We start from the raw sequence: 23009 nt of genomic DNA on the forward strand, positions 1-23009 counted from the left end.
GCCTTTCTATTTGGTTGAACGGGACATTTTTCAGTACATTTTATTTTATAAATACAAACAAAACAAACCAGAAATTTTATTTTTGATAGTAACAGTGAGGATTTGTCATGGAAATTACGTAGAACATTGAAAGTTATCGTTTTTAAATAAAATAATCAAAGAATATGAAATAAAAATGCATGTGACGGAACGGGACACTTACCGAGTCCCGTTCCGTCACAGGCATTTTATTGCATGTTGTTCAACTATTTTCTTCAAACGGACTAACTTTTGATGTTCTACATAGTTCTTATGACAAATCTTTACTGTTGCTATCAAAAATAAAATTTCTAGCTTGTATTATTTGTATTTATGAAACAAAATCTTGTGAAAAACTATTCCAAATGTCCCGTTCCGTCAAATGGAATGACCTCTCTCCTCATGAATGGTAAGTCTCTCGGCAAAAGATTTTAGCATCAGCCGCATTTCAAGAGAAGTAATTTTCAACCATTTCATAAAATTTCCAGAATTAAGATCGCAATTTTAGGCCATCTCTTTGGTCTAGTGAAGGAGGTAATGTTCCTTTCTGAATTTCGTCTTGTCTTTGGGAGGGGCTTGCTTACGCCCCTTACTTCCAATCGTATTCTATCTAGAGGTTCTTGATTTACTTTAAGAGTCATTTTTTTAAGAGCTGGACACTTTTGATAGTTGATGTCTTCAATTTTCGTAAAAATTTTAGGATGTGTTAATGGTACTATGATAAAAAGAAGTGAGGCTTCTTTTTCTAGAAAACTGATTTTTTTGTCCTTGAGTAGGGGTCAAAGTTTAAGGTAGAGAAAAAAAAAGAGCTAAATATATGATTGCTTTGCTTCAAAAGCAATGAGTGAACCAAGCCAATTCTTTTAAATGTGGGTACTACTTGATACTAGGTACATGCTAGCATAAAGACTTTGGAGGCTCACTCATGGCTTTGAGGGCAAAGTCAATTGAAAATGCTACTTTTTAAACTTTTTTTGCCTTGTTTAGGCCCGGATATCTGCTAAAGTCGTGAGTAACCCTCGGAAATAAGTATATGATTAACTACTCACCACAATATAGTACTAAGAAAAATATAAAATAGCTTTCGTTTCTCTTTAGTAGTAAACGGTCTCAAAGTCGAGTCGATGTTTTTTTTTTTTAATGCCCAAGTTTAGAGGTCAAAAACTTTAATCGCATTTTTAGCATTTTCAATTGACCTTTGCAATCAAAGCCATGAGTGAGCCACCAAAGTCTTTATACTAGCATGTACCTAGTATCAGGTAGTATCCACATTTAAAAGAATTGGCTTGGATCACTCGTTGCTTTTGAAGCAAAGTAATCATATATTTACTCTTTTTTCTCACGACCCTAAACTTTGACCTCCACTCGAGGGCCAACAAGTCAAATTAGAGAGGAAAGAAGCTTCACTTTTTCTTATCACCATACTAGTAAAAATGTCCTGAAAGTTTCAGGAAAACTGAAGATGTCAACTATCAGGCCCCCATAAAGGGCCTGCTGAGCTTTAAAAAAAAAAGACTCTTAAGCAGTAGGTTCCTCAGCAATGCTTAAAAAAATCGTGTTCGACATGCTTAAACAGCTATATCTGTCCTAGATGGTAGTTCGTTGAATTCTACCAAAGAAGAATAATTTTTTGTTGGGTTTTCATAGTATGCTGTATAATAGATGTACTGATACGCCGATAGTAGCTGAAACATTTTTTTTTTGTTTTGTTTTAAATCACGAATTAACTCAAGAGTTATGGACTATCAAACGTTTTTGTCGATAAAAGTGGCTTCTGAATCGGACGAAAAATGTAAAGCACTAAACAAAAGTTGTTATACCATTGTGAACTGGTTCTGATTAGTTGTTATAGCAATCGATCAAAGAGGAAAGTGTCCCTTCACAGTTTTAAAAAATCAAAGTATTCATGTAAAGAATATAGTAAAAAAGTTTGTGATAGTCAACAAAAAATACCAGTTCAGCCGATAAATATCTCTATAATACTCTAAAACGTGGCTGAAGTGGAGAAAAATCGATCAATATTTTCGGATTTTTAAGATCGGTCACACACAACTTACTTCTTGAAGTCTGAAATAATGTCATTAGTTCCAATTGAAAATCTTTCAAAATCACATTCTGATTTTCTTTCAGTCATTCCCGAAATATTTATGCATTCGAACGTATCGTGGAGCAATGGAACGACTATGGGGGAATGTCCAGCGGAAGAACGTCAGCCCCAGCATGTTCTCTACCAGCTAGCGAACATCTGCTTTATCATTTCCTTTCTGGCGCCCGGTGACCCCAAGGGACTGCTGTTCATGCATGCACTGCTTATCTTTGGTAAGACACCCGTTTTCGGTATTTATGCTACCTTCACGCAGGAATTGGTAAATGGAGGGAGCAAGTCCAATCATTTCCGTAACAAAAGCTGAGGCAAAGACCCCCAAGTCATGTGACTCAAAAACGACGAATGGGTGACTTCTTTTGCGTGAAACAAGCGAAAGAAACTTGATTGCTTCCAATGCTTTTCTTTAAAATATATCACGTGACTTGGGTTCTATGCTTCACCTCCGAATGAAAGTATTCACTCCCTCCATTATGTCTCTTCTCAATGATGCTGTCCTACACCACTAACAATGCAAATTGGGACCCGAGGAAGTATGTTATTTTTGGCTCATTTTACCGAAGATAATTGTATAATGCAGTTTGATATGACATGACAATCTTGCCGGGTGATGCGGAGAGATTATAAAGTTATGGGGGAGGGATGCCCTTCACTATGCGCAGTCGGTTTCAAAAATAGCCATTCTGTGAAAGAAATGAGTAAGAGATAAAAACCAAATGTCATTAACCAGTTTAAAATATTCATTGCATTATTATTTCAGGTGATATTAAAGAAATGCAGGAAATTCAGAGGCGTTGTTCAAAGCGTTTTAAGCACTGAAGATTGAAAAGCGCAATTTCAGACAATCTCAGTTAACTTTAGGGGCCCTAACGTCAAGAAAAGTTAAATCAGGCGACTTTTTTTAAGAAAATTTTGAAATTGGCGTCCTAAAAGCATTGCTTGGTAAAGTAAAGAAGAACGAGTTGGATGGTAGTACAGGGTTCCCGTCCCTTCCGATGTCTTTTTTGAAATTGAAGTCAATTTTAATTTACCTTTGTCTAGGAAATATGTGTGAATACTCCTGATAAAATGTCCGAGAAGGAAATTTTAAGCTATCTGTTGTGACGTTTGAGAGGGAGTGGAGATGGAAGGAGCTTGCTCTCGAAAACTGTTCAAAATTGCAGTTTTAAAACTGTAATTTTATGCTATTTTTGGAGACTTTAGGTATGAAGGGAGGAGGGGTTAAGGAATTTCCTTCCAGAATTTTCCGATATTGAAATCTTTTCGACATTTCTTCAGGCTATCTTTGATTCTAACGTTAGAAAAAAGGTGGGAGTTTCAGAAGGTTCCTCCAGAACGTTTTCGAAATTGAAGTCCTGAAACGCAATTGTAAACTATCTGTAGAGATGTTAGGGGAGGGGTAGGAGTTTCGGGAGCTCTCCTTCCTCAAAGCATTTTAAAGTTATCTTTGGCGACGTTAGAAAATAAAGGACGGGGAAGGGGGGGGGGGTGGCGGGTAGAAAAAATTATTTTGTATTGATGTCATGAAAAAGCTCATTTTAAGATACGTTCGTTCAAGTTCAGGTAGAAGGAGTGGGTAAGTTATTCTCTCACAGATGAATATCAAAAGAATTATCGTACAAATACTTCTCATAGTTTAATGAAGTATGGCTATACTTTTAAAAGTATCACTGCCAGAAAAATGTTTTTTTTTTTTTTTTTTAAATGTTGTATCTATTTAAAAGTATTTGAAACACCTGATATAGGTTTCATATAGAGTCAGTGATTAATAATTTTAACTGTTACATTTGTTGAATTGAATTAATAGAAAATATTCACAACTTATGGGGATAAAATGAACTCTTATTCAATAATTTTAATTAATTGATATTTTCAACACTTAAGTTGTTAGCCAATTATCCCTAAAATTATTGATTGTCATGGCACGAAGCAATTTAGTAATTGTGTTTTAAGGCGAGTCTTTTTTTTTCCCCAACAGGTTTTCTCTTATATTCTGCATGGGCATGGAATATCATTTGCGCACCTAATATATTTTCCTGGAACTTTTTCTTTGTGCTGTTGAATTTGGGACAGATACTCTATATCCTCTACACCATGAGAAAAGTGAAATTCCCGTTAGAGTTGGAGGATATTTATCGCACTGTTTTCCAGCCTTTGCAGGTACTAGATTTGAAAAGAATTATTATTTATGGCTTACGACGATTAATTTTCCCATTACAACAAACAAAGGAAAAAGAGAGTGAGAGAGAGAAAGAAAAAGAATGACTGGGGGCTGAAATTCACTGAAATTGAGGTCAGGATGCTGGGATACCAAGTAAACGTTCACAGATCCCTTACTTGAAAATAAGCTAGGTACACCTGTCTGCGGAAGAAAGAACGATTTTCCGTGAAAACGTGGCAATCCAATTTTTTATTTTCCTTTCCGATGTAAACTTATCGATATTGCGTACGTATATCTATTTGTCTATCTATCTACCTACTCAAAGTAAAAATGAATAGGAAACTGAACTTAAGTTCTAGGAAATTAGAAAAAAAAAACCTTTTGCGTAACCACTCAGCTCTTCAGACGCCAAAGACAGCTCATTGAGACTGATAGTTGATATAAAAGAAAATTAGTACACAACACGCAATGATAAATTAAAAATTAGAAATTTAATGCACGAAAAGATTAAAAAGGTCACAAAAAACCCAGGAACCTTATCAGGAAAGACTACCCGGGTAGTGAAAGGCATGAGATGTTTCGTGAGTATCACCGGCTTCATGCGTAAAAAATGCGATACGAGTTCCCCGAAATCTCTGCAAACAAAACCAGAGGGGGGGGAGGGACTCCAAAATATTACATACAAAAGAACACAAACTATTAAACAAAGTAAAGAAAAAAATTCGATCGAATAATTCAGAGAGGGCGTAAGTCCAATCAACGCCTTATAAATACTAAATGACTATCATATTTGCTTCAAAAAGTGATCCTCCGCTGGTACACTTTCAACGCTACCTGGTGGCAATAGAGGATAGCGTTGTTATGGCGATGGATCCAAACAATTCAAATCTGATTGTTGATTGGTTAATTCCAAAATTCAAATTTAGAAGTTAACTATACTTGCTTAACTTTGCTATTGATTTCTAACTCCTTTGACCTTCGATAGATGGCAGTAGCAAGAGTACCGAAATTTGCTTATACGCCGCTGAAGCCTGACGTCACAACATGGCGCTGGGCAACAACAAACGATTAGTGTGTTGAAACTACCGCAGTGTTTGTCGAGAATGGCTTCGTTCTACGATATTACCGTCTTTTTTTTTCCGAAAATATTAAATTAATTGAACGAGGGGAAAACCATTTGAAATCTTCTCATCTTCAAAGTTTTACTTTTGATCCCGAAAAGGAAGATATTCGAGGAACTGTACAAGCATCAATGCGGGATACTACATACTCAGTTTTAATAGAGTTCTTAAATTCTCTCAAGTTTATTTCAAATCTTCGTTGCAACCAGTAATATAGTAAAGTCAATTTCAAGTTATCAATATTGTTTGTTGATTATCATTGAAAGTCTTTTTAGCTTCAGCGAAAATCATTCAAGTTAGATTGATTTTTTACTTTTCTCTCGATTACAATGTCAAAATGAAAATTCCCTAATGTTGCGGATCAAGTTGAATAGCCGAAAAAGGAAGGTGTATGAAGGCGCAACAATGTCCTTTCTGGTAAATTTAGTATTTTCGCAAGCAGAGTTCCTGCTATTATGAGAAATCAAAAAACTAATAAAAGTAGGCTTAAACTTACAGTAAACGCACTCAAAAACATGAAAGGGCATTACAGTTGGCCAAAATTTATGATAAACTAAGATAATTTCAACATATCGAATTTTTTTCCGGCAATTTGCTACTTCGATATATGGAGGTCCGACTGCATATGGTTATATAAATGTGCAGAATACTCTATAATTTTTCTCTTGATGCATAATAGTAGGTTGTTATTTAAATAAATAAATAATTCCTAAAAATTAACTCGGAGGGTAGTCCGCTTATATTGAAGTTGTTGCTACATGCTTTTGCACACAGAAATAAGTTTTTGGTTTGCATTTTTAATTACCAGAGTTTAATATTAAATTTAAACACAAAATAAATTCGAAAAAAAAAAAAAAAAGAAAGACTATTCCACATTTTACAAACGTACGTCGAAATTAATAACAAATAACATTTAAATTTACTAAAACTCAATACAAGAAAACACGTACATATTAGCTTATCGAGACATGCAATACACACCTAGACATATTTGTCCATAATGCTTTTAACTTCTTATCCTTCGGAAATCTAAAAAATGAACATTGATTTTTTACAGTTTGATGATTACAACAAGCTGCAAAACAAAGCACCATTTTCTTAAATATAAACTATTCACGATGACAGACTGATTTACAATGCGTTTGGGCACATAAACAAGTTTGTTATTGCCCAGCCGCCATATTGTGACGTCACAACTTCAGTGACGTATTGGGGTCATTTTGCTCTATGCTAAATGGAGAAAGCGACAGGCATTTAGTATTTAGGAGGCGTTGGTCCGATGGATTCCCGTAGGACTTGCGCCCTTTTTGAAATAATCGATTCAATTAGAACTCAAATAAATAAACTAAGAACGAAAAAACAAAAGACGCACCTTCAAATGAGCTAGTTTGTGTGAAGTTCACTCGGTAACGGCTTTCAGTTAAAGCAGTTTTTAGACATTTAATTGCTGCTTCCAGATTTGTTTTCCTTACTGCAATTTTTTTATATCTCAAAGCCTGAGAAATGAGAACCAAAGGGGAAAAAATGAAACTGCTGCCCTTACCTATCTTTTTTCAAGTTGTACATCAAATTCAAGTTACAGCGGACCCCCTCCCCCCTCATCTGTCCAAGAAATAGGATGAGTTCGTCGTCCCCAGAAGATGCCGCTTAGTGGCCCGGAGCAAGGATCACGGCTTGCTTCCCGCTGGCAGAAGTTAGACAGTTAAAGACCCCAAGAGGGACTTCTTCAAAATAAAGAAAAAATATTTAAGATGCTTTCTGTCAAGTCTTGTCAAAAAGCTTCCTGGGGAATGCAAAGTGCTAAACCACAAAGATCTGATTGAGGACTTGGGCTTGGGTTGAGGCTTAAGCTTTCGGCAATAATAAGTTCTTAAAAATCTACTTTCGAAACTCTCATTTGAATTTCTTCTCTGATAACAGCAGTTTAGTTAATGTGACGTCAAGATGAGCTCGGTAAACGTTTCCGTCAGGGCATTGCAAACATGGAATAATAGTACCAGGGAATTGGTTCACGGCAATGCTATGTGACTACTGTCGGACGCACATCAGAGACGTTCTCCACATCAATTACCAGCTATGCAGGCCTAAAAAAATTAAAGAATAGTAGAACAGATTAAGATACTCCTAATGTGTATTTATAAATACAATATCTCTAATTAATTTGCATTACTAAAAAAGAAAAAAGTGTTCAGTTCAATAGGGAAGTTTTTGATTTTTCAATTTTATTTTTATATGATAGAGTAACATGTATGAACATCATAGGTGAAAAAATTTTTGCGATACGATAAGTAGTTTTTTTTTAATTAATTTTTAAAGTTCAAGCGCCTGTGACGTCAGATGGCATAGGAAGTGACGTCCGATAGGAGAGAAACGCTAGCGAACCGGTTCCCATGTCATGGGAGAAACCGAAGAACGTGCATTCGACTTCGAAGATGAAACGTAAAAGGCTTATCTCCTCGCATTAAACTCCTCGCGTTTCTGGAACATTAAACCTCTCATCCTCTCGGAAATATTCGAATATCACCATTGATATTATTTGAGGAAGATTATTTAGATTGTGCTTTAACGAATCCGGCCTCCATAGTGTGTTCAAAAGGATTATTGAATTTCTAAAAAATAAAAATATCAGCGCGCTCAAAATGTCCCTAGCGAAAACAAGGGATCTTCGGCGGAAGGCTGCCCATTCGCGCCCTGTGACGTAGGCTCGTGACGTTTCAGAAGAGCGCACTTTTGCGCGTGGATTTTTAAAAATTCATTAAAAATCAACCACGGTGTTTTAAAATTCGGCGATGGTGAATTTTTTAGTTTTGAGGGTCAATTAACAATATGCAATAGCCAAAATATGAACATTTAATAGGTTGCAACCATGATCAAGATCAGCTCATTAGAAAATGGCTATTTTCATCTTGAAACTTTTTGAAAACATTTTGTGCAATGTAATCGAACCAATCATTACTTGTGAGATGACTGGTTTTTACTAACACATATATGTTTTTACTGCAGGTATCTCGGCTTACTTTCCAGAAACTGGTGAGTCCGGAATGTGCGCAGATGATGTCCCTACATCCCGGGGAGGCGTATGCCATGCAAGGACTAACGAGAACAGATAGGCTCGGTCTCCTCGTTTCTGGAAGGTAAGATTCTGATTGTGTTCTAGTATAGCATAGTATTTTCACGTTTGTTTACTTTAAGGTGAACCGCGATAATAAATAAAAATATTGGAGGCACAAATATATGTATGGTAATAAAAAGGTCAAATGTTCGACTCTTTATTTGACAAATGTCCGTCTCGTCTCTTCTGGACAGACTGTAGGGAGAGGGGGAGGGGTGGAGAGGGCAGAGGAGAGGCAAGGGCTTCAGTATACATATTGCGGGATAGAGGGATCAAGCTGCTGTTGAGAATTGTTCCGATTATATTTATAATCCACACATGAAATAAATGAAAATTTTTTAAGCTAAAATTTAAAAAATCTGCTTATTGTACTGAATTGACGCCCCATTTCAGCCAAAGTTGGAATTTTTTGCTATTAAAAATTTAAGAAAGTTTAAGGTTTTTTGCTTAAAATTTTGAAGCCATGCTTCTCATATATTATTTGATTCGAAAAGGATTTTATGTCTGTAACGTCAATAATGGGGATAGGCCACTTTTGGAGAGTATTACATTTCAAGTGGGAGGACATTATTCAAGAGGGGTAACTGGAATTTTTCATCTAAGATTCCAGTGACTTTGTTCAAAAAATCAAGTGAATCACTCTCCAACCCTCCGATTTGCTCATTAGCTTTGACGTCGTCTCGCTCTTCACAAAAGTCGCACTTGAAGATGTCCTGAACCTGATTAATCCACTTTTTTCTCCTGGCATCGGAAACCTATTCAGGCACATTCTAATGACCACATATTTCCGGTGGAACTCAAAATTCTACGAGCAACAGGATGGAGTCGCCATAGGGAACTCTTTAAGATCAGTCATCGCTAATTTTTATATGGAGTTTTTCGAACAAAAAGCCCTTGCCTCCGAAGAAGCCCGGAGTTTGGTTCCGCTACGTCGATGACACTTTTGTGGTGTGGAGCCATGGTGAAGAAGATCTGCAATTGTTTCTTCAACATCTGAACCAGGCCCGTGTCCAGGTTTTCATAAAGGGAGGGGTTTTAGTCTTACCTGTGGGGGAGGGGGATTCAACCCTTCACAAACATTAGTTTAACTTGCCGATCCTGGTACGGGTTTATACACCTGTGAGGACTGCTGTACCCCCCCCCCCCTCGCCCCCAAAGAAGGATAATAATTACAGGGGCGGCTCTAGCAGTTTTGCCGCCCTGGACAAATTTCCAAAGTGCCGCCCCTCTCCACGGTAAAAAAAATCAAACATTACAATTTTTGCATTACAAATATAGTCCTTTCTTTTTGGTAATTCCTCTTTTTTTTTAAATATAAAACATTCTTTCAAAAAAAACGATAAGCCCCCACCCCCACCCCCTAAAATGGTCATGCTTGAAAGCAGTTTCGCGTTGTCTTCACGTATTCATCAATTCATCAATCCTAAGTACGACCATGGCTTTCCTGCACTTGGGCTGTGCCACCAGAAAATATTTATGGGGGGGGGGGTACGTTTAAAAAATACCCGTATCTGCTAGGGGGGTCTGGGGGTTCTCCCTCGGAGAATTTTTTGAAATTATAGTCTTAAGAACGCAGTTTTAGACGCTCTGTGGCGGTTTAGACGGTGGAAAGTTTCAGGGGGTCTTTTGAGGGGGGAATTTTAAGAAACTGAAGTCTTAAAAACACGATTATAGGCGAAATGTGTTGCCTTCAGAGTAAGGGTTGGGTCTTCGATGATTTTTTTTTTTTTTTTAAATAGATTTGAGATGACGTAAACTTTTCACCCCAATTTTTTGACACTGAAGTTCCAAAAGGCAGTTACCGACAAACTTTCATGATTACAGGAAAGGGCTCTTTGAATCTCCCCAAGAAACATTCCAAAAGAGAAGTAATAAAAAGCGATGTTTTTAAGCCATTTTCAAGGACTGGGGTGAGGGTTAAAAGGTCTCATCTTAATTTTTTGAAATTATAGTTTTTTCATTTTCAGATTGCATACGGGAGCATCGTCTCAATGTATTAAAAGAGGACTTCGCGCTAAGCACCTCAACAAAGCGTCGTTTTTAGACGATTTGTATGATATTAAAAGCAGGGTGAAACGAGATTTGAAGAGCACTTTAATGATTTTAACTGAGGGAGGAGGCTTCCGAAGCGTAGAATTTTAAGTATTTTCTTATTTTTTGATCGTCTAGTAAAAGTAAAAAGAAAAAAAAGGAGAGGTGGGGGTAAAACAAATATGAAGTGTAGTGTGGGGTGTGATTAACTAAGAAATAATCTGTAACTATAGAAAAATTTAATTTTAAGTTTCTTTTGAAAATAAATTAAGACTTTTTCACGACAATCGATATTTTTTCCAATTAAAATTACTTTGTTTCCCTAAGGAGCATTAATTTCTTCTCTTTAATAGCATGGAACATTTTTTTAAAAATGCTCAATCTAGGAAGGGGGTGGGGGAGAGAGAGGAGTTCTGTGCGCGATCCAATTCCGACAACATGCAGAAGTTTAAAAACTGGACCGTCAAATATGTATCATTATTTAAAACGTGGTAAATAATATAAATAAATACCTTTGTGCTGAACAGTAAAGTAACATAAAGTAACAACGTCTAAAAAGCACAAATTCTGCGAATTTGTGCTTTTTAGACGTTGTTACTTTACGTTACTTTAGTGGTATATAATAATTACTTGCTCCGCAATTTCAATATCCCACGGCGCCCCTCCCCACGGGAAAAAATAAAAAGGGATAAATTGACAGTAAATACATGCCAATAAACCTTTAATAGATCATGCCAATAAATAAACAGCACAATGAAATGAAATCAAATTTATTAAAGCTGTACATTAAACTAGACAAAAAAAAGGGCACTTCAAAACAAACACCAAATTAACATGTCTTGTATTAAAGACCTCGAAACATAGCTGGATTATCAAATTATTGGAAGAAAAAAACAATTATAGTATTTAATTAATTTAACAATATTTCTTGAGAACAGACAGGATTTTGGAAGTGCTATGCATTACTGACAATTAAAGTGACAGCAAAGCAAAATACTAAAATGGACGAAAAAAATAGAATCGTTATTTTAAAAACATTAACTCATCTTTTTTTTTAAAAATAATCATAAAGTAGGAATGCAATTAAACAATTTTTGTATTGGTGCATATTTTCATGACAGCTTAATGAAAATTACTTTCTCGTGTTGTACAAAAGTTTTAGAAGTCAGATTACTGTTTACCGATGTTTTTCTTCTTGTAGTAACTTATAATAAAAGTTCAGTCTGCATCAAGTCTGTTAAATAACTAAAAATGAAAAAGAATACCAGGACAAAGATTAGAATTCAATGTGTACCGCCCCCCCCTCCTCTAAATTATTACTACTGCGCACCTTAAATAAACACATTTAAAAGGCTTTTTTTCTTACTTTTAATTCTGCAAACTTAGTGATTATTTTTTTTTAAATCTATTTGTTCAGCTAACTCATGTTCAATAGCCAATGTAGCTAAACCATTTAACCTATCTTGAAGAGTTGTGGAGCGTAAGAAATTTTTTATTAATTTTAGTTTTGAGAAACTCCTCTCTCCACTTGCCACACTTATTGGCAAAAGACAATAAAATTCTCAAACTAATAGCTAAATGTGGTGCGATATCAAGAGTTGAAACTAACGACAAAACTTCAATTGGGCTTTGCCTTTTTCGTAATAAGGCGGAAACTGACACTATTTCGTCTGCTAAGTCCACTGCACTTATGTCTCGTGAATCTCCATCCGTCAACACTAATTCTAAATCTTTGCAGTGTTTAATTAACTCTTCTTTTGGGGTGTCCCTTAAGTCATACACATTGTATAAAAATTTAAAAAAGCTGCTGTGGGTACTCATTAATTCAAACCTACTTTCTAAGGCATTAATTGCCTGATCTATTGTAAAAAAGTAAAACTCTATTTTGAATTTTAATTTCGGATCTTCCACTGGATCATCTCGTGCTTCATACACAAAATGAGTACTTTTTCGTCTTACTCTATGACGAGGTTGTGTCAGCTCAAAATTAGCCGGGATGTCAATCTCTTCAGCCAATTCCGTTGCATCAGAGAGCATTTCCTCGAAAGATGCATCGGATCGCAGATCCTTAAAAAAATCTCCACAGTTTTTTATGAGTTCTATTGCGGATGGAAGGTCATAGTCTATGGTCTGCAATAACTTACTGATTGGATTTATGCCATTTAAAATTTTATACCATATAACTATTGAGCATAGAAATGCAGCTAAGGGGGGAGGGGGGGGCTACTAAATATTTTATGTTTTAATTTCGAATAAAAATTCTACGCATTTCTATCATAATAAAAAAATTAGTAAAAAATAATTGTCACATAACATGATTTTTGTTCAGAAATATGGCCTGTATTATAATTCCCCCTCCCCTATTTAGTCTTTTTTAGGGCGTTCTTTTTATTTTTCCCCTTACTTTAGTGGATTTATCCGGTTTTAATGCCACTTTGACTATTAAATTGCAAATGTAGAAGGGTCATTCTCCTGTTATACACGGGATATTTGCAGACATTTAAAGTGCAAAAAACAGTTAAAAAGGATGTTAATTCATATTTTTTTGCAATTGGATCATAAATCAAGATTCATTCTGAAATTTCAAATGCTATAGTGCTTCTATCCAATTCTCTTGCCTTTTGGTCAAATACATTAATTAGAAAAATTACAAATTTATTTAATTTGTGTCATGCACGGGACATGTATGAATGTTACTCTATCTCAGCTATAAGAATTCAAAAGTTAAAATAGTAGTTGTGTTTATAATGAAATAAAAACTAATACTGGCAATAATATATACCATTTTAAGTGAAAGTTCAATAAAAAGTATTTTACATAATAAATAAATATATATATATAATATACTTTAAATTGTTATAATGTAACTAGTATTAGGATGATACGTTATTTAATACTAAAACATCATTGAAATATCTACCTAAATCTCCAAGCAGAAAAAAAAAAGGCTACGGTTCCTGCTATTGCAAAACCCCCGAGTCGGCGAAGCAATTGACAGGAAGAGAGGAAGAGAGCATGGAATAATCAGGGATGAATAATAGGGCAGTAAAGCACATAGACTAGGGCCCAGCAGATCCCAGAATCAGGCGAGAGTTCTGGTAATCAGACCCTGACGCCCTGACCCCCCACCCATTCAGTCTCGTTTCCCAACCAAAACAGGCAACTGTTGACCATTTGCTGTCGGCGACAGCAATTAAGGTACAATAAACGAAGAGGAAAGAAAACCTTCACGTATTTTTCAGACTCCCAAGCTATTGTGCTCGCAAAATACTCTCATACAAATTTGCTCCTAATGTAAAATGTATTTTAGACATTCGAACCAAAATGCCGCCCCTCAAATTTGCCGCCCCGGACAGGGGTCCGGTTTGTCCGGCGCTAGAGCCGCCCCTGATAATTACTGCACAAGTGTCCAAAGTATTCCTTTATTTTACAAGTTCACTTCAAATTTCTTTTTAATTAAATCTGTTTACTATGCGATACATTGCAATAAGTATTAAAAACTCTCCACAAATTCTTTTATAATGTAGAATGTATATTAGGTTTTATGTTCTGAAATAATGAATGCCCTATAAACTAAGCAAGAAAGAGCTTATTACAGATGCAAATTACATTACCAAACACAATCATTAATGTGTCTTCATAGCTGTAACATATGCCAAATTCTTCATAACCTCCTTACAATAAGCAATATTAATGGTTTGCATTTGTAGACCATTTAGCGGTTTTTCCACCATAGTTTTTCTAAAATATTGTTTTAGTTGGTACAGTGGCGGATTTAGCCGTTAATTTTTGGAGGGGCCATCCAAAATTTTTGAGCAAACTCCCCAGAAGTTTTATTGAAATGAAGTTTTAAAAATTCAATTTTAGGTTATCTTTGGGGACGTTAGGTGAAAGGCATTGATTTAAGAATCTAACTTGAAAATGTTTCGAAATGGAAATTTTCAGGTAATTTTTTTTAAATTGGGGTCCTAAAAACGCATTTTAGGCTATTTTTGATGACGTAAGAAGAAAGGTCCGAGTTGGGGTACTGACCCCAAAATATTTTTTGAAAATGAAGCTTTAAAACCGAAATATTCTGCCGTTTTTGTTGAGAAATTAGGAGATGGGGTGGATGCTCTTCTAGTTCTTTTGCTATCGAGCCGAAAAATGCACATTTAGGCAATGTTTGCTGACATTAAAAAGAGCTTGCTTGGAATTTCCAATTTCTTGAAATATTCTGTCATTGAGGCTCTAAAAATCCAATTTTAAGCTATTTTTGGACGAATTAGAGAAGAGGATGGAACTTCGTGAGTTCTTCCCCAAAAAACCCCATTTTAAAGCTATCATCACGATTTTAGTCGGAGGAGGGGGAGGAGGGGTCCAATCGGAGATCGTTTGTAATTGAAGCCCAAAAGGGCCATTTAGTTCGCTTTTAGGCAAATTGAGGGAAAAGGGTAAGTAAGCTAAAACGTTTCCAAACTAAAGTCCTAAAATGCAATTTTTGGTTTTCGTTTGTAGCATTAGAGGAGGAGCACGGGAAAATGGAACTCTCCCTCGGAAATTTTTCGAAATTAAATTCATAAAATCACAAATTTAGGCTCCCATTGTTCTTGCAAGCAATAGGTGGTACTCTGAGGACAGCACCATTTAGAGATCGTCCAAGTGTCTTTTAAGTTGACATCAAGAAATGGTGTTAATGATGGAGCAAAATTTTGAAAATACTAGTTGCTTTTAGGAGAGGGATATAATTTCTTTCCCAATCAAGAACTTAATTTCTTTTGAAGTTTGTTACTCTCTGTAACTTTGTTATCCTCTCATAATATTTTCATTCTCTCTTTTTCTTCCGAAAAAAATTCCTATGACCACAAGGCTCTGGGAGGGGCTATGGCCCCCATTAAGCTTCAACATTAAAGTTAATTAAGTCAAATATGCATTTTCTTCATTTGACTTATTATTTTTCCCCTAATGGGAGGGGTTTAACCCCTTAAACCCTCCTCTTGGACACGGCTCTGATCTGAACAGCATTCACCGCAACATACAGTTCACCATGGAGAAAGAGAGCAATAATCAGCTACCTTTCTTCGACGTTCTTGTGACAGAAAAGGAAGACGGGACTGTCGGCCACCAGGTTTACCGAAAACCCACACACACACACAGACCGTTCAAAAGAGCTCAAACCACCACCAGAGCAGTGGCGGATTGGTTGAAAAAATCGGCCCTGGCGTTTGGAGATGTAGCGGCCCCATAGCTCTTATAGATATTAAATTTTACCTAACGATTGGGATATCACTTAAATATAAGGAAATAATTCTTAACAACTAAATATGTTTTATTTAAACAAAATTTAACAGATATTAACACTTCTGCGGTTAATGGTGAACAAATTGAAACTCTATTAGCTAAACCTTATTTTGGGGGAAAATTGTGATTGTAATTGTCCATTTAATTAATTTTATATTGCCCGGAACTTGATATGAATATTTCCATAATGATAACGCTGCTTGGCTAGTATGTCCTTTTCTGCAGTCATAACAAGTAACTTAATTGCCCTGTTATATGAAATTGATCTAAACGTGAATGAAAAAACGTGATGGGTCCCTTGACACAAACATACATTACTGGTCCTTGTCATAAATATTCCCTTTTTTATACTGCCATACCCTGACGAGCCCCGGACTCAATGCGAGGTCAAAAACCTGGTGGGGGAGGGGGTCGGGTGCGAGTTTGGCAGCCCCTTAATTTTTTTTTTCAAACGCATGTATCAATACAAAGAGAAAAGGAGAGTGGACTTAGCTTTCTGGCTTCTGGGAGTCATTAAAGTATTAGCAATATAAACTTAATGGAAAGATTGAAAAAGGAGGGTCCGGGGGCTTCTCCCCCGGAAAATTTTCGAAATCGCAGTCTTAAAAACTCAATTTTAGACAGTATTTGGTGATGTTAGGGGAGCGTAGGTTCAGGGTTTCTCCTGCTGCAATTTTTCGGAAGGGGAAATCCAAAAACAGAATTTTAAATTATTTTTGAGTATATGGTATAAAGAGTGGTTCGGGGGGGGGGGCTTTCTTCTGAAATTTTTTAAAAAAATATAAGCTCTGAAAACGCAGTTTTAGAAAATCTTTGGGGATTTTAAGTCGAGATAAATTCCGAGGCCATCCAACAGAAAATTTTAAAATTGAAGTCTTAAAAGCCTTTGGTAAAAACTAGGACACCGGTAGTTACTCGAAAGTCAAGATCCAAAAACGAAATTTCTGCTTATCTTCAGTGATGTAGGAAAAGGAGTTTTCAGAAGTCTCACCACGGAAAATTTTCGAAATTGAAGCACTAAAAACGAGATTTAAAACGTTCTTCATTGATGATGCCGAGAGAGCGGAGGGGACGGGGCACTTTCCCAGAAAATTTTTGATACTGTTAATTTAGAAACACAGTTTTAGACCATCTTTTGGAATTTAAAAAAATGGGAGAGGTTCGAGTGCTTTCCTCCAGCAAATTTTCGAAACTGGAATTCCATTCAGTAAATTACTGCCCATTAGCCAGAGCTAAAGCAGAAATACGTGAAATACACCGCCAGCTCAGTCATTTCCAGCCGAGGACTGCAGTTTCGTGCTTATTAGCACTCATCAGCCCAACCATGGAATTCCATGTTATGGCGGGAGTGGATTCGGCTGTTCTCTTATGAAGTTATTCAAAATTGAAGTCCAAAAATTTAAATGTTACACGATCTTCGATGATATTAGGAGTGGGGGGGAGGTTCTGCGGACTACTGGAATTCTTTCGGCATTGGTTTTTAGCAACTTATTTTCTTTTTAAACTGAGGGGCCCGAAACCGTGAGTTTGTACAGCGTACAGAATACTTTATGTTTCATCAAGAAATGTTTGAAACTCACATTTCGGAGGCTTTTGGCCTTTGATTTGATAGTCTTAATAATGTAGAGTCTTTCATGCTCCTCAATGGTATTTTAAGATTGCATTTTTTAAAATAATTTTACGGAAAAAAATTATTTTGTCACTTTTATTACAATTGTTATAAACATGGTCGCCGAAAGCAAAAGCAGATCCGGGTAGAAAATGACCAAAGGTCAATTTTTTCACAAGCCCCCTCCTTCTACACCTTTCACCATTAGGATATTTTACCCTCTGCACGAGTTCCTTCCGAGCCGGGCCCTTATTCTCTAACTAAGTTGATATGACCTCACGTCGGCCCTCGCTGTAAGTTGCATTTTATAGCAATTGTGAATCGTCATTTATAAATAAAAGTGTCAGAGAGACCAAAAGTATTTTAAATTTTTACGATCGATGAGGTTTTTCTGTTTTTTCTCCTTTCTTTTTTAATTTATTCATTTATTTTTTATTATACCACTAAAAATATATTGGCAGCCCCAGGGCCTGACTATCTAAAAGTGAGGCCCTAGGCCCACATTAATTTGGAGGCCCCTTGAAGACTATGCAGTGTTTGATTTACATTTTTAAGGCACGAATGCACTTTTGGAGGCATCTTTGTCTAATCATACAACTATGTATAAATCACTTATGTGCATTTACGAATCCCCTTTGGGCCCCCTCATAATCGTGACCAAATAAATTCGTACCGGCAGAATGATTAAAAATTGCCCTTTAAAGAAGTTGTTTTCCAATTAATAAGTCATAATTTTTTATTTTTAAAAAAATACATGTATTTTTCATATCGTTGCAATGTTATGCATAATTCTTTAAAAAAAAATGGGGGGCCCCTTAGGAACATGGGGGCCTAGGCCTAGTCAGCCTGTGTGGTAATAAGGCCCAGGGCAGCCCCATTTCAGAAATTCCCCCTCCCCCCTCTTGGTGACGGCTTTGCCTCCCTCCACCCGCAAAATTTTTAGCCCATGTGTAAAGAGGAGCTGAGGCTGTGTTTTGCGAATTAGCGTTATTCTAAACACATGCGTGCAAAATTTACATTTTGCTGTTAGTAGACAGGCCCGAAAGACTTTGCTGTTAGTTGATCGGCCCGAAGCATGACCAGCCCACCGGGCAAATGCTCGGTTTCCCGCCGGCTGTATTGGCCACTGTGCGGTGGTGATTGGTGGGGTTTAAATAAATAAACCTGTGAAGTATTATGACGTAAATCGCATATTCATACAACAATTGCTCTTCTATGAATTTGTAAAATGTGTCAAGAACTTTTCGAACATCTTGTATAGTATGTAGCTAGATTTTAGCAGCATGTTATTCTTCTTCTTCTACATATTATTATTAATTTATTTCAAAAATATTACATAGTTTCTATTTCTTGTGTTAACAGAGCCCATGTTATTTCCGGTCATCACTTTTTGCACCATATTCAAGCAAAAGAATTCTTGGACTCGCCTGAATTTGAATCGAGTAGATCTGGTGTCGAAGAGAAATTCAAGGTAGAGAGCATGAGACAGCTTTATTTTTCAGCTCTATTTAGAATAAAATTCCACAAACTTGTTAAAAATAAACTTTTTCTTTGGCAATGAAAACTAACAAATGTTTCACCCTCAGCTCATTTTAATGTTTATCCCGTGATATTAGGTTTCCATCATCGCCATCAACCCTTGTCGCTGCATTGTGTGGCAGAGGCAGAATTTGGAATACTTGCTCATCAAGGAGATGCACCTGTCGAATATCCTTGCCCTCCTTCTATCTAGGGACATAACCAGAAAGCTCTATGCTATGAACGAAAAGGTATTTTGGGACACTATATTGTGGCTCTGGTAACTTGAAGAGCTCATTTATGTTTGGATTAAAAAAGGATAAATTATTTAACTGACCCAACGCCAATAATCACTATCATAACGCACGCCGGTTTTTTCCTCACCCTTATTTTAACAAATGGAATCGTTTAAGCTTCAGCAGACCGGAAGTCAACTTATCAGAGCCGTACTCTACTTATGACTTGCCGGTAAAACATTTCTTAGTGTTAAAGTTGGCAAATAAAGCCTTTTCTGTGTTTCGAACGCGGAAGGAATTCTCATCAAAAATGCTTCAATTCTTAAATAAAGCGTATTTTTATTTGGCAACTTACCTAGTTAAGTCTTTTATGAGAACAAAACTAAAGCTCTGTTGTTGCCAATAAAAGCAATAAGGAGCTGAAGAGACGACAAAATTAACTTTTCATCTGCACAACAGCTGCTCAACTGCTGCCAGAAGATAAAAATTGATTCACCATTTGCAGTAAGTGTATTGTGAGGCTCCGAGAAGTTGAGTTCCGACGCGGACAATGTTTACTTCCGTTTCGGAAAGTAGGGAGGGGTAATTGCGCCAAGTTAAGTTGAGAAACTTTCTTAGTAGTTTTTCAATACTATTCCAATTAAAATCCGAGCCAATAACACCTCTATTTTTCACTAAACTCCCCTAAAACAGGTAAATATAGTCAAGGTCACGACTCAACTAACCAGAACTGCACTATATTTTGTTTAGTTTGATACTCTTGAGAATGTATACTTCACGTCATCTTGTGAAGAATAAAAATTTACTACTTGACTTGAACATTGAGGTATTTTAATAATATTTATCAATACTTTGGGATATTTGACTGAAAAATATTTCTTGTTCAATCAGTTTAAATCACTATGTTGTTAAACTTTTTTTTTTTTTAAATCATAAATCATACTTAAATCAAAATCTGACATGTTAAGCATTTTTTCCATTGGTTTAAACAATAAAAAAACTGAACAATTTCTTAAAAATGTTTTTGAAAAAGGCAGGCATTCAAGGGTTAAAGTTGAAATAATACTTGTTAGATTTTCCTATACTTTTTTGTCTTCTTTATGCGTATATAAACTGACTAGAGACCAGTAAATTCGGAGTAATCGAGGATCAGGCGTTGTCCAAATTACTAAAAATTTGGATGAATCGGTTCTTTTACAGGAAGAATGTGCCTAAATCTCACATATTTGAGCATTAGATCTGGATATAATTGACCACACCGGTTCTATATTGCACTGTAATTCATAATGTTAAACATTGGAGCATCAATTTCTAAATAAAAATTACCTACATCTGAAGGAGACTACTGTGCATTAATTACATAACTTCAATGAGAAGACCGTTGTGACTGATACTGGCTATTCTTTTCAAAAATTGAAAAATAAATTTCAAAAATTTTCGAAAAACACATTCGGATTTAATAATTTTTTTATTTTGGATCACCGGGATTCAAATTAACTAACTCTAGCGAATGTAAAAAGTTTTTTAACTAAAAACTTGTAGAAAAAATTATAAATGAATTAGTTAAAATAATAAAAATGAATTGTGTAATATAATGAAGTAAATAAATAAATGAAATGATAAATAAATAAATTGATAAAAAGAAAAAAGGAGAGAGAATAGAATCGACTGGGGGAGGGGTCAAACGGCCAATCATATAATTTCATGAATCACCCTGAAAGTGAAACAAATACTTAATGTAAAACTTCATGAGCGAAACTTGTAAAACTACTATTTGATAATATTTTGATAGTTGAAATTTTAACCCTAACTCCAGTAGATAGCGTTAATTTATTCACCGCTTTTGCGTTTCTTCATTCTCCTAAAACTAGTCTTACCAGTAAAACAGTTAAGTAAACTGATCCAGTTCAGCTTTGTCACAATAAAGCATTTCCCTGCATGTGAAACATTGCCAAAAATATTATCAAACTAGCGGTACGCGCACGACTTCGCCCGTAGTAGAAAATAAAGGGTCATTTGGTTCCCCTGTATATTTACAAATAATGGATGATGAATTTCTCGCCAATTTCCAATGTTCATTTGCTCGCCCATGTTACGGTTCCACGTTATGATAATTTGGTACTTTACTTGCCCACGTTATGATAATTTGCTCGGTAAAATGTCCTTAAAATTGGAATAGAAAAAGAACAAAATCGAATTTTTGAAAAATCGCTTCGAGGTGCTCACCGCTATGCTACGAACTAATTTTGTGCCAAATATCATGAAAATTGGCCGAACGATCTTGGCGCTATGCGCGTAACAGAGATCCAGATAGCCAGACACACACTTTCATCTTTATTATTAGTAAAAATTATAAATAACTTACTCAAGTTTTGGTATTTCAACAATGAAATAATGCCGTCAACGCATGCTATAGCACGAGTTTCATTGTTGGTGACGTCAGATCGTTACTCGATAAGTGCTTTTAGTTATTATATAAATGAGGATTCACCATGAAAAATTCACCGCTAATGAAATAATGTGAGGAACTTCCGTGTTCAAAGAATGTAGTTGGAAAATAGAATATATAGTTTTATGTATTTACTTTTTTTAGATGGTCACAGAGAGAGGTTCCCATCTGGATATCCGCCTTCCCAGTTTCACTGGATCATTGGCATTCATTTGCTCGCCCATGTTACGGTTCCACGTTATGATAATTTGGTACTTTACTTGCCCACGTTATGATAATTTGCTCGGTAAAATGTCCTTAAAATTGGAATAGAAAAAGAACAAAATCGAATTTTTGAAAAATCGCTTCGAGGTGCTCACCGCTATGCTACGAACTAATTTTGTGCCAAATATCATGAAAATTGGCCGAACGATCTTGGCGCTATGCGCGTAACAGAGATCCAGATAGCCAGACACACACTTTCATCTTTATTATTAGTAAAAATTATAAATAACTTACTCAAGTTTTGGTATTTCAACAATGAAATAATGCCGTCAACGCATGCTATAGCACGAGTTTCATTGTTGGTGACGTCAGATCGTTACTCGATAAGTACTTTTAGTTATTATATAAATGAGGATTCACCATGAAAAATTCACCGCTAATGAAATAATGTGAGGAACTTCCGTGTTCAAAGAATGTAGTTGGAAAATAGAATATATAGTTTTATGTATTTACTTTTTTTAGATGGTCACAGAGAGAGGTTCCCATCTGGATATCCGCCTTCCCAGTTTCACTGGATCATTGGCATTTTCGCAAGAAGAAACATCAAAGAAGAAGCCGGAGTCTGGTAATGAAAATTATACTACTACTAGCTTTTATCGCTTTGTTCGTGTTAATGAAAATTTTCTCAATCAATTCTGGTTATCGATCGATGCAATAAGCATTAAAAGTAAACTGCTTAGTATAATTCAGGAATAAGTGTAGGTGTAGAATAGCAGAGAAAAAATTTGCGCGGGGCATCCTTATAAATCCCATTCGAATAAGATCAATAGTTCTTAAGCAAAATCAACATTTCTTTTGAAAATCCGGTTTCTTCCTATGTCTCTGTGCTTTGATGAAGTAGTATGCTTTGCTTCTTTAAATGTGGTTTATTACAAACTGCATGTTAACCCATAATCAAGAAGCAAAGCAAGCTTCTTCATTATAGCAGACATAGAAAGTAAGTGGCACTTAGCCCCAAGATGGCGGATATGTCACTACTTATACGGTACAGGGCTTTAGCCTCCTTTGCTGTTGGAGGAAGGCACGTATATCACGTGATGCACGTCCTTCTTGAATAAATAAGAAGAAATGTATCTAAAATTGCCATTATAGTAAAGACAACAGTT

At 35.9% G+C, this 23009-nt stretch overlaps 1 protein-coding gene across 1 annotated transcript in view; it reads left to right on the forward strand.

Moving 5' to 3' along the window:
• The window catches only part of LOC129233923 (popeye domain-containing protein 3-like), a 40381-nt gene that overhangs the window by 5583 nt on the left and 11789 nt on the right, over positions 1-23009 (forward strand). Inside the window, exons 2-7 of the mRNA XM_054867848.1 lie at positions 2149-2337; positions 4101-4282; positions 8408-8538; positions 18799-18907; positions 19053-19205; positions 22366-22468. Coding sequence (XP_054723823.1) covers positions 2166-2337; positions 4101-4282; positions 8408-8538; positions 18799-18907; positions 19053-19205; positions 22366-22468 — 850 coding nt within the window. The 5' untranslated portion in view covers positions 2149-2165. The remainder of the gene's footprint in view (positions 1-2148; positions 2338-4100; positions 4283-8407; positions 8539-18798; positions 18908-19052; positions 19206-22365; positions 22469-23009) is intronic.

The sequence above is a fragment of the Uloborus diversus genome, chromosome 1 (genome assembly GCF_026930045.1).
Source record: "Uloborus diversus isolate 005 chromosome 1, Udiv.v.3.1, whole genome shotgun sequence".
Taxonomy (NCBI): domain Eukaryota; kingdom Metazoa; phylum Arthropoda; class Arachnida; order Araneae; family Uloboridae; genus Uloborus; species Uloborus diversus.